Source organism: Clavelina lepadiformis, chromosome 6 (genome assembly GCF_947623445.1).
Source record: "Clavelina lepadiformis chromosome 6, kaClaLepa1.1, whole genome shotgun sequence".
NCBI lineage: Eukaryota > Metazoa > Chordata > Ascidiacea > Aplousobranchia > Clavelinidae > Clavelina > Clavelina lepadiformis.
Window position 1 is genome coordinate 7,694,258 of NC_135245.1, and position 11,968 is coordinate 7,706,225.

At 33.4% G+C, this 11,968-nt stretch overlaps 1 protein-coding gene and 1 long non-coding RNA gene across 2 annotated transcripts; one reads left to right on the top strand and one right to left on the bottom strand.

Moving 5' to 3' along the window:
- Positions 1-381: 381 nt before the first annotated feature.
- On the bottom strand, positions 382-1,321 carry LOC143463029 (uncharacterized). Its single transcript, XR_013118235.1, has 2 exons — positions 1,211-1,321; positions 382-1,075 (listed from the first exon to the last, which is right to left on the bottom strand). It is a non-coding gene; the product is annotated as an uncharacterized LOC143463029 (long non-coding RNA).
- An 860-nt stretch (positions 1,322-2,181) lies between these two features.
- Positions 2,182-11,311, top strand: LOC143461888 (synaptosomal-associated protein 25-like). Its single transcript, XM_076959817.1, has 7 exons — positions 2,182-4,474; positions 7,062-7,103; positions 7,726-7,774; positions 7,875-7,992; positions 8,276-8,416; positions 8,562-8,706; positions 8,809-11,311. The coding sequence occupies exons 1-7, from the start codon at positions 4,403-4,405 to the stop codon at positions 8,872-8,874; spliced, it is 633 nt and encodes a 210-aa protein (XP_076815932.1). The 5' UTR covers positions 2,182-4,402; the 3' UTR covers positions 8,875-11,311.
- The last annotated feature ends 657 nt before the right edge of the window (positions 11,312-11,968 follow it).

Below are 11,968 nucleotides of genomic sequence, written 5' to 3' on the forward strand. Positions count from 1 at the left end.
AAACATTAACACCATCTTTCCACATTTAAACAAAGTTATAACTCGAATTCAGTAATGATTCCAATTCCGAATAATTCAGCAATAACTTCAATTCAGCAGAACAGAAGAAATAGCTAAGAGCGACAAAAGACAAGAGAGAGATTTAGACCAAACACTAGGTTTTATACTCCCATATTTTGACCAATGGGCGAGGGCCAAACTAGCCATACAATGACACGTATCTACTTGTCCATGTTACATTCTAAGCTTTCATCACAAAGAATTAAAATCGATTTACATCGGGTACAGAAAACCACTTGACACACTACTACGTCACATGTCGATTTGTAACTAAGATTGAATAAGGATTAAACTAGGAACAATACATTTCAAATTTGTTTAGAATTTAACTGGAAACACAAAAATTGCTTAACAAATGCCAATTATAGAACTTGTTTAATTTGATTATATCTAAACGCCACAGTTGCATGCCTGAATGCAACAACTGTCTACCTCAGCACAATTTGTTTAGTGCACCAAACAAAAAAATTTGTATCAAAAAAAAGAAGCATGGGCAGAAGTATTAGAAAGCAAAATTTTGTCATACCGAGAGGACAAGCTCATGCACATGCACGCTTGCAAAACCAGTACTAAAATTAGCCTGAAATTTGTACAATTACTCGACGTACGATGGGTCAATTTTGACAACTAAAACATTTCTGACACGGCAGGACAACCATCTTTCGAACCGTGTAATCGCTTTTCTTTTAACTGCAGCGATAAGAAAATAAATTGAATGTTTACAAGTCTAGCTCCTGCTATCAAAACTAGATAGCAAGCATTATTACATCATCCAGCATTCAAGTCAAACAAAGCCTTTGTTACATTATAAACATTTTGTTGCATTTGAATTCACACCTAGGGTGGACTCACCACCTTTATTTAAAGACAAAACGTGTACAAATGTGTAACATACAAATTAAAATTGCGTTTCAGTTTACGCAGAATATATCCTCCAACATATTCGAGAATACTAATTTCATCAGGAGTGAGGTTACTTGATGGCAATTCTGTTGTATTTTCTGCGTGTATTTTCCTAGAGTAAACAATCCAACTTATTGCAATTGATTTCAGAAAGTTGGAACATAATACCACACCATTCAATATCAGTATAATACAACATTAATATCTTATCACATTAAATGTTAAGCTGAATCATAAAAATATATACCTGAGAAAAAGATCAAACATTTTTCTTGTGGCTTCAAGTGATTTGCATCGATCTGCATTCGGGCCAAAAATATTAAGAATTCTAGATATGCTATTTATACTAAACGTTGTCAACAACTCAGATCCTTGATTATACACTCTTCATCGTCGACAACGATTTCAATTAAATATTCAGCAGTAAGTGCTGGTGCAGACGACATGTTGGCAACTGATAGGCTACACACGTTTGAATCGTCAAAACAACATAAACAGCAACCTCACTTCTCAGTAATCGATAAACGAACCATGCAAATGCGTATAACTTTTCGCCACGACTGGCGTAGTGTGAGTGAGTAAGTGTCCGCAACCATGCGTGACGCGGGCGAAACAAAACCTTCTCTTCTCATAAAAAAGAAACAAACGAGGAGGAGGTAGTTTCCCATCATGTTCTTTATATCGTTGGTCGAACCAAACCAATTAGGCCACAAACAAGTCATATTAATTCACATTTACAAAATATTTACCTTGCGCGGTTTTATAGCAATAATAAAATATATACCGTAAAAAATGGACTTACACCAAGATTATGTTATTTACATTTTAGAGCAGATGTATGGTACCTATAGACAACTTGACATAAGACTAAACTGTAAAAAGAGACCATATCTTATCTTCATATCGGCACTTTATCGTATGGTTGTTTTTTCAATTATTCAGTTTTTTTCAACAACAGCATGTCCCGAATTTTCTAAATTTTCTGGCACTGTATTGCGCTTGGGCAAGGCATTAATGACTATCGCTCTTGTTCAGTTGTCCTGGTGAACAATACCAAATTTGCACAATTGTGCATAACAAATTAAAAAAAATAAATAAATAAAAATGTGTGTCCAAGGGATATCCTTGTAGGGATAGGTAAAAGACGGAATGCATACGGACTTTTATGGATTCTGTAAAATGGGTAAAAGACGGACTTATATACTGTGACAAATAAGCTTGATTTAATTTAGGTGTGGACGTTTTCGCAGTGGTGTAGCAGACAGTTAATTGGTGTTGATAAGGTTTAGTTGTAAACAAAAAAGAATATTAACATGAATGTCACACTTGGGCTTTTTTTAACTGCAACCGGTCAGCTTGGGAAATGTGTCTGATGAACATGGTGAAAGATTTCACCAAGACATTCCCGTTATTAAAAAGCGATATAAAAGAAAATAGTCAGTCACCATGATTGCAGATTAGTGCTGGACCCTACAACGAGATAGTCTGAATATCATAAGCACATGTAGAGTAAATAATTCTTATTCTTTGTAGACTTAGTTCCTTTGTAATAGTTATATAATACTATATTGACACACTATTTGGATTACAAAGTTTTCTAAGATTTCGTATTTGTACAAACAAAATTGAGTTAAAAATGAGATGATAGTTTTTTTCCACACTTAAGTACAAGTTTAAGTTAACAAAATGCCAATACTATTAAACATTCTTACAGTCTTTTGTATGAATTTGTGTTTACATCTAGAGGAACAGCTTATCACAAAGCATTTATACCAAAAAATAATAATTGGTTCTTCATTTCGATTTTTCTTGAAAACCTGATGTGTACATAAAAAACTACGGTCGAATCCGAATTTAGCACCAGAAGATTATACAGAACACATGTTCTTGAATGTTTGCAAAACTTAAATTTTGTTGGACAGTAATTATTATACCATATGACGTTCCAACCACTAACGTAATTGAAATCTGCTTGTCTCTATAACATAACTAAGAATGAAGAAGAACACGTTTTAAAGCTCATGCATTAAGGACCAACGAAAAACATTAAATTTGTTATAATGTAATTGTATATATAATTTAATGTTTGTTTTTATTTAGGTTTATCAGATTTTTATGGACATATTAAGCATTTTCCATACCTATAAATTATCAGTTATGATGTAATAGTATTAAGAACTGTTTGTGTAAACTTGTGTAAATAACTGATTGCCTTTAGCAGTGAGTGTTATAGTTATGTGGTTGATGTGAAAACGTATTATTAACAAAGTACACTCGAGAAATACAGCTTTACTTAGCTGTAGAATATTTATTTAGAATAGAGCAGTACTCTCCCAACTATGGATCAACAGGATAAAAAGCACAGTGATTGTAGTGCATATGTTACTGAACAAGGGCAAGAAAAAATAGAAATCTAAGCACAAAATGCTTTAAAAAAAGAGTTTGAAGAAACATGTGAAATTTAAGAAAAAATAAAAAATTGTTCAAATTAATTTTTGAGGTTTCTGTTAATTAGTAAATTACAAACTAACTGTGTATGTGCTTTTACTAGAAATCTTACCATATTTCAAGAATGTGTAAAACATTGTTTGGGAAGGTACATTGAGTCGTTCATGTGCCAATAAAAATCCTAAGGATATTTACCTAGCAATCAATTTTATGCACAAGGAAGCTGTTCCACTGTTTCTTAAACATTTTTAAGTCAAAACAATTGAATACTTTTATGAGTAAATTGCCTTAATAATTCTATAAATTTAGCAACTGGTTTAAGAGCTTTTTCAATGTTAATGTTTTTACCCTTACCAATCTAAATGTAGCTCGTTAGCCCAAAATGTCTGGACACTTCTGTGTTATGTAGTGTCATTAATGGCTTGCTGTTTAAACCAAGTATTAGTACTTCAACAAATAACCTAGTAGTTGAAGTACTTGTACGAGTCAAATTTCTTCTTCATTTAATGCATAATATAAACCTTTTAAGCAATCGGTTGCTAAAAATTCTGTTTTGTATACAATGCCTTTACATGATATTATGTGCTGTATGATTTTTTTGCCTGAAATGATAGATACATCCCAGTTTTGTTACTGTGTAGTGTGTAACTGCGTGTTATGGAGTATAGTTTGTCAGAGCCAGATCCTACTGGCTCTAACAAACTGCTTTTTACACAAAGCAAGAGTACTTTGATTATGTTTTAAAAGAGTATATATATATTTGTGATACATATCTTTAACCTTTCATGCGTAGTTGTTTTTAGATACAAAGCTTTTTAAATAATAAACATGCTTTTACAGTCAAACAGTTCCATTAACATTGTGATTATCTCAATGTCATTCAACATTGCTTAGCTGATATACACTTAATTACTATTATCATAATAGTTGATTTTGATTGAATTTGAATTCAAAATTTTGTGATATACCTTGTTCATATATTGTGTTGAACATGACATCAGATGATGACATGAGAAATGAGCTTGCTGCTATGCAAATGCAAGCAAATCAAATTACAGATGAGGTAAGTCATTAGTTGTTGTATAAAACAGTGCTCCGCAACCTTTTTTCACTCACGGCACACTTAACAAAACTTTAAAAATTCGGCACCACACCTCAACTAAAGTATAACTAAATACATTGAAACACAAAAACACTATGATTTAATGAGATATTTGTTCTTGCTTCAATAAGCATAATCGCTGTACGTTTGGTGCAATAGTTGAAAGAGCAACTCTAAGTTTTCCATCAACTTCTTTCAAACAAGATTATTTATCGTTTTTAATTAATAACAACGATGAAAAACTGTTTTCTCACAACTAAATTGTGCAGAATTGGAGCAGAACTTCAATACCGGCCTTTGAAATTTGCTTAAATTTTTCTTAAGTAGAAATCTAAAACAAATCAAGTGAAACTTCGCTGAATTTTAATCTCAGAGTTCTGCCATTCCTTAGTTCAAAAAAATTTTGTCAAATTTGCCGGAACAATTCTTACCCTGACGTTTCGGCATCAGCCGCAAAAGGATTACGGATCCAATTATAATGCTCCGTTTTAAGTGTGGAAAAGTAATGGTCATATTTCTGCACCAACAAAGTTAAGTGTTCTTCAGCCAAATCCAACACTAAGTTTATGTCAGTATTAATTTCATTTTGGTTGCTTCTTGGAAACATTTCCGGTGATCCTCGTCTTAACACATTTTTCCAAAGTACTATTTTCTGTTTGAGTCCTTTTTACTTGCCAGAACATGTCAAAATGTTTTCGTTTTTACCTTGCATTTTTACACTGAGTTCATTCGTGTGTTGAAATATGTTGGCCATGTATGCAAGTTTAGCAATCCAATGTTCGTCTTCCTGATGTTTATGCAATTCGTGCTTGTTCTGATTTAATGAGAATTGACTTATTTCGTGGCGAAGTTCAAACAACCTTGCAAGAACTTTTCCTTGAAAAAGCCAATCCACACAAGTGTAATATTGCAGTGATTGATGTTCTAATTCCATTTCTTCACAGAGCAATGGAAAGATTCGCGAATTTAAGGCTCCTGCCTAAATAAAGTTAACATTGTAGATGCAATCGTTTCCAACAGTTCCTTTGGTAAAATTTTGACCTTTAGGGCTTCTCTATGCAGGCGACAGTGGGTTATTTTTATAGTTGGATTTTGACGTTTTACCCATGCAGCAAAACCTTTATCTTCGCCACCACTTCTGCAAACATTAATGCAATTACTCCATTGGATATCATGTGTTGTATAAAACTCATTGCTGTTTCAAAAAATTTCCTGGCCAGTAATTCACTCTGGGAGTTCTTTGTAAATCAAATAATCCTCTATTATGGAATCACTATCAATGAAACGTACCACACTTAACAGCTGCGCTATTTTGTTAATGTCTGTTGTTTCATCAATTTGAAGAGAAAATTTCCCAGATGTTTTAAGTTTTTCAATTAAAGTTTCTAGAAATGACACTTTGTTGATCTCCCCAACTTCCTTTGGTCCAAGCAGCAATCAAACAATTTCTAGGCATGCAATTTCTGGCTTTGATAGCATTTCACCAATCGGATGTGGTTTTTTTCTGTCGTGCAATCAATCTTGCAAAGAGAAGCTAGCTTTTAATGCTTTTTCTGAGACTGTGAAAAACAATTTCATACAGAGCTATTGCTTCTTATTTTGACTTAAAAGTTGTTGAAAGAATTGTTTTAGCTTGTTGACATTACTGGCATGTTTTGTTTTTAAGTGGCTAATAAGTTTACTCGGCACCATTGCTTGGATTGCGAGTTGCTCTCCGTAAACAATGCAAAGTGGGCTTGGAGCTTCTTTGTTACCACCCCAAGTAAATCCTTACCGAGTATAATCTTCATTGTACCGCCTGTTAACAATTTCCGTTTTTTTTGCAATGCCACTTGTGCTTGGTTCATTATTGGATTGTATTGCTCTCTTCTAAAATTTATCCTTTTAATTACAGTTAACTAGGTTTAAATAAATTACTTGTTTACTTCTAGTTTACTGAAATGAAAATGTCACGCAAAAAAATAAAGTTAAAACAAACACCAACAAACAAATATTAGCAGTCTACAAGCTACATTGATCATGGGCTGCTGACCAATGTACTGATTACAACTAAAAACACATTAGCGCAAAACATTACAAATGCACAATGGGAAGTCTGGAATATGGTTTTGCGAGTTGTTTTTCTGTTGACTTGTTACAACATCCAGATTTGCAAAGAATAGAAAGTTTTCGTCTGTTAAAAGTACAATAGTTTGTTCAGGTTGCAGTTGCCCTGTGATACACCTAGCATTATCTCATGGCACACCGGTTGCGGAGCACTAGTATAAAGTATGACAGGTATAACATGTTACGTTTTGTTGTAAACACAATCTTATGCATTAGTTCCTGTATATATGCAAAAAATTATTTGTAAAGTTTGAATGTGTGGTACATTAAGTGCATTTTTTAAATCATTACAAGCAGGCATTTCTTGGTGGTTGTTTTAAACATCATAGAATTAATTATCGGTGAAGTATTACATACAACATTAACTGTTGCTCTATCATTACTACTTGTTCTCTTTAATACGCATATAGCAACAACAACAATTAACAGTGCATTTTTTCAGTCCTTGGAAAGTACACGAAGAATGGTTGGACTTATTGAAGAGGTTTGACATAATTATTATGCAATTATATTTGTAGTATTAATTATATATATTTTGATTGATATGATAGTTATTATTGGTTAACAGTGATGGAAATATGTTTTAATGGTCGTGACCCAATTCAGATTACTAACAGTGCAAGTCCAAGTCTTAACACATTCCAAGTCACTATTTACAATTTATTTTTGATTTTAGGTCTAATTTTGTAAATGACTTTCTGAATACTCGTAACGTAAATATAAGCATAAAATCTGATTTTATTCATTGTTGATGCTTTTGTACATTCAATAGAATGTATTGCACTGTGAATAAATTCTTTTACAAATATATAAACTGATTCTATAACGATTCGCAATAGTTTGTTTTGTGGCTGGAGTCAAGTCAACTGAAATTTACAGGTTGACACGATTCAAGTCTTTTAAGCACTAAACCATAAGTCAAGTATTTTCAAAAACCTGACTTGAATCTTTCCATTTCTGCTTGCTAGTTTGTCAATTAACGTCTTATATCTTTTTTCAATATTCTGTTTAGTTATTTTTATTTTTCTAATAAATATTAACCTGTAACTTTTAGTTGGAAGCTGTAAAGTATACTCTGTAAACACATTCGTTTTCTGTACATTCAGACTCAGGATGCTGGAATAAGGACCTTGGTTATGTTGGATGATCAAGGAGGTACTCCTGTTTGTATGGGTCTTATGACATAAAGATGTGCAAAATGCCATTTCAACAATAACATTTCAAATCGCTTGGAATCAATGTTATGTGGTTATAGAGCAGCTGGAGCGAATTGAGGAAGGAATGGATCAAATAAACAAAGATATGAAGCAAGCAGAAAAAAATCTTCAAGGTCTAGAGAAGTGTTGTGGACTTTGCAGTTGCCCATGGAACAAGTATGCCAATAAACATTAGTTATTAAGTGTTTTTGAAATTGTATTGTGTAGGTTGCTATAAGTTTGTTTGACTGTTGGATAACCTACTCACATCGAGATGGGACTAACATGAATATTCCGCCCTCTGTAATGCAATAGGTTTTTTGGATTGTGATTGCTTCCAAAGATCTTGTACTATTTAAATTTGATATAATTACTGTTGTGTTGTTGCAATTTTCAGTTTTTCAGTTTAAGTTTGTGTATTGCTTTCTAGTAAGTGGTATGTAAAATGTTTCCTTTGTAGGGCAAAAAACTTCGAGAGAGGAGAAGAATATAAAAAAACTTGGCAATCAAATGAAGATGGAAAGGTGGTGAGCAGTCAACCAGCCGCAAGAATACAAGACCCAAGAGAAATGGCACAAGTATCTGGTGGTTATGTAACCAGGTGATTAAGTCCCAAATGTTTAAAATCTGTAATTGTCTCCTCACAATATGCAATTTTACTTGTTTTCACGATATGTAATATGCCATAGTTATAGATTTGTGCATTGGGTGAAATCAAAACCATAAAGATATTTCTACGTACACAGAATTACAAACGATGCTCGTGAAGACGAAATGGAAGAAAACCTCACTCAAGTAGCTGGCGTTATTGGTAATCTCAAGCATATGGCAATTGACATGGGCAATGAAATCGAATCTCAAAACAGGCAGATCGACAGAATAAATGAAAAGGTATTTGAGTAGAAGGCTTAGTGATTTTTGTTTTTCCATATTTACACTTTTAATCTTCCAACTATGCCATGCAGCTTCTTAGTAATACCGTTTTATTTTTAGGCCATATCTAATAACTCAAGAATTGACCAGGCAAACCAAAGGGCAACCAAGATCCTACAGAATTAATGAATCTAATTCATTGTAATTTCATTGTCAATGTGGACCTACCTTTCACTTACAATTTCACAGATTCTTCGTCCGATAACATTAGCTGAATGCCTCTTATTATCTAAACGGGAAACTACTTTAAATCTGTTACCTGTTTTCTTGTTCTGATGAATTGTAATGTCCAGTGTTGTTTATCATTTTATTTTTGTTTGGTCATAATGATTGCACGAATTGATTGATTGATTTGATATATGTTTCATATATATAGTTGATTTACATTGTTCTTTTTCTTGCATTTTTTAATTCCTAATTGTGCTAAGCATCTTAAAGCAATGATTAAGATGTAGTGTCTAGCTGCTAGCTGTACCATGTGTTTTGTTAGCACGTAGTTGATAAATGGTAGGCCACTAGCATATTTCAACATTATTCATAAACCTTTATGCTAATAACACTCTTTAATGTTACTATTTAGTTCATTATGAACAGGTCTGTAAAATGTCTACTTTTAATATATGGCACATAATTTTAGTTCCAGTACAAGCGGTATGATTAGTATGGTTGCGCCGTTGATGTTGAGCTGTTTCCCATGTGGTGGTATTTTCCGATATCCTTTGGGAAAACGGAAACTCAATACTGGTCGCAAATCGATCAAAACTCCATTTATCTTTAAGACCTTTTTGCCTATTAACGGAAGCTTTATCGTGCTTTATAGGCTCGTGCAAATAGGCGTTTAATGAGAATGACTTTCGTATGAAAATATTACGGTGTTTCGGCGTCCAGTCATTGCATACCGAAGTAAGTTTTTTCTTAGAGCTTTGTTAATGATTAAAAATTGGCAAGGGTAAAATGTTGTTGTATATGCGCTCTATTGAAGAAATGGTAGTTTTCCTTGAAACCTTGTTTTTTTTCTGTGTCCTTTTTTGTTCCCTATGGGATGGCACTGCCCACGCAAGCTGTATGAAGTAAGTATCGAAATTATTACAAACTAACTTTGCTGTAATAGTGCTTACAGACGATTGCGATGTTTTAGAGCTAAGCCCGTGCATATGACAGTGACATCGTAAATTATTTATCGCACGATGGAGTGAACAGTTTGGTATGCATCAAATAATTGCACGGTTTTTAAGATAGAATATAACCTGTCGTTTAGATCGATTGAAAGGATATCTTTCGAGGCTTTAGAAATTCAATCTTGCAATTTTTTCTTAATTGATGCAATGTTGTGTTAAAGTTGATAAAATCGTTGAAGGATACTGGTTATACTTTTTCATCACCGGTTGACTGTTATTTAATACTCCATGGTAGTAATTGATAAAGGCAGAACAGAATATAACTATAACCCTTTTTGTGTCAGACATTCTATAACATATGTTTATTTTCTTGTGTTTATAAGTCCGATTCTACGCAATAAATCCCAAACGCAACAACTAACAGCCATTTATCACAGTAGTAAACTATAGTGAGTAAGAGCCATGTACCCGTAACTTTGAGTCACAATATTTCGCTTTTCCTGATGGCGGTTGCAGTTTAGTATATATTCGTTTGGTTGCATGTTGATGTCATTGTCGTGTGCATAACGTCCGTAATTTGTCAGATGCAAATAAAGCTAAGAAGTGAATTTGCTATGCAGTGTCATAAAAATTGTCACAAAATGACATTATCCCAGAAACGTGGTATATAGGCCTATTGATCGTGTTTATCTACTAAGCTTCCTTCGAATTTTATTTGCTTGATTGAGCTAACGGAATAAGGCGTTAAATTCATTCATTCACTTGGCTGCAGATTTTCTGGAACCTGTGTATCGTTAACAATTTTCATTTGAATTTGTGGTTGTTCATTTTTGTTTTGTGTATTTTTCGAATTAATTTCACTTATAACCTACCCATTATAACCGAAATGAGGAAAATAACTTTAAGGAATTTTATCCGGAATGGTATATTTGATTGTAATAGAAGTATCTGAACTGCTATGTAGTGATGGAAAATGTGTAGCCCTGCTCTTGTCATAGGCCTACTTTAGTTTAGGGTTCTTTTATTTTAATCAGTTTTGTTAAACTGATTTCATTCCACCTCGGAATTCAAGCATGGCAAGTTTCGTCAAACTACATTGTATATCCACTGTTAAGCAGATCAGGCTACCTTAGTAGACCTATAGTTGTAAATATGATGCTTGATTTGCAAATTTATCTGGAAAGATCCATGTTTTAAAATCGCCCTTTCATTCCCGTTGTTTATTGTTCTATTCGTATGGTCATGTTAAATGCAATATTTCACGTTTTTGGTTGATTTTGATGTTGTACTGCGGCGGTTGCTTTACGTTTTGTGATGTTGACTGCAATAGTAGGTTATATATATATATTTATAGTTGTCGACATAACAAAACGTATAGTTCATATGTTTCGTTGTGTTACAATGTTATCTGGTTTTATTAATTAATAAACATATACTCACATTCACAGTTGCGTCTTGAAAATTACCTATAATCTAGTATTCTAGTTGTTAATTGCTTTGCGAGGCGCTTCTTATCATAAATGTTTTAAGCGTATAAGCCAAGTACCCCGAATGTGAAGTGGACATACGTGGAACGAAGTCCTGTTAGGTCTGTCGTACTACGCGTACTAAAACCCTCTTAATTTATCGTATTTTTGATTATAGCTACGGTCACTTACCGTAAGCTTGGTTTTACATAAAGAATCGATGACTGCAGCAAATTGGCAAGACTAATTAACGGCGAGTGCGGAAGTAAGACCACGTTTTACACCAACTAGAATGATTTTTGTTGATGCTTTGTCCTGGTTGACTTTTTTCATATTTTTTGAAATATGAATAAGTTAGATTTGCATTAAACTTATCGCCGAAGGAAGTTAGCAACTCATCGATGTGAATAAGATAATGAACTGTATTCTACAAAAGGTGTTTTTTTATTGCTATAGGTATAGAAACATGTTGCATCACACTAAATAATTGTCGTTTGCTACATTACACACTTAAACACTGTTTTGCTGCATTTCAAACACGTATATCTAAAAAACATACCGGGAAAACAAACTGATACCAAGCGCAATTTGTCCTGTATGACTTCACCGGTGAAGGTAAGCAAGACTAGTCGATTC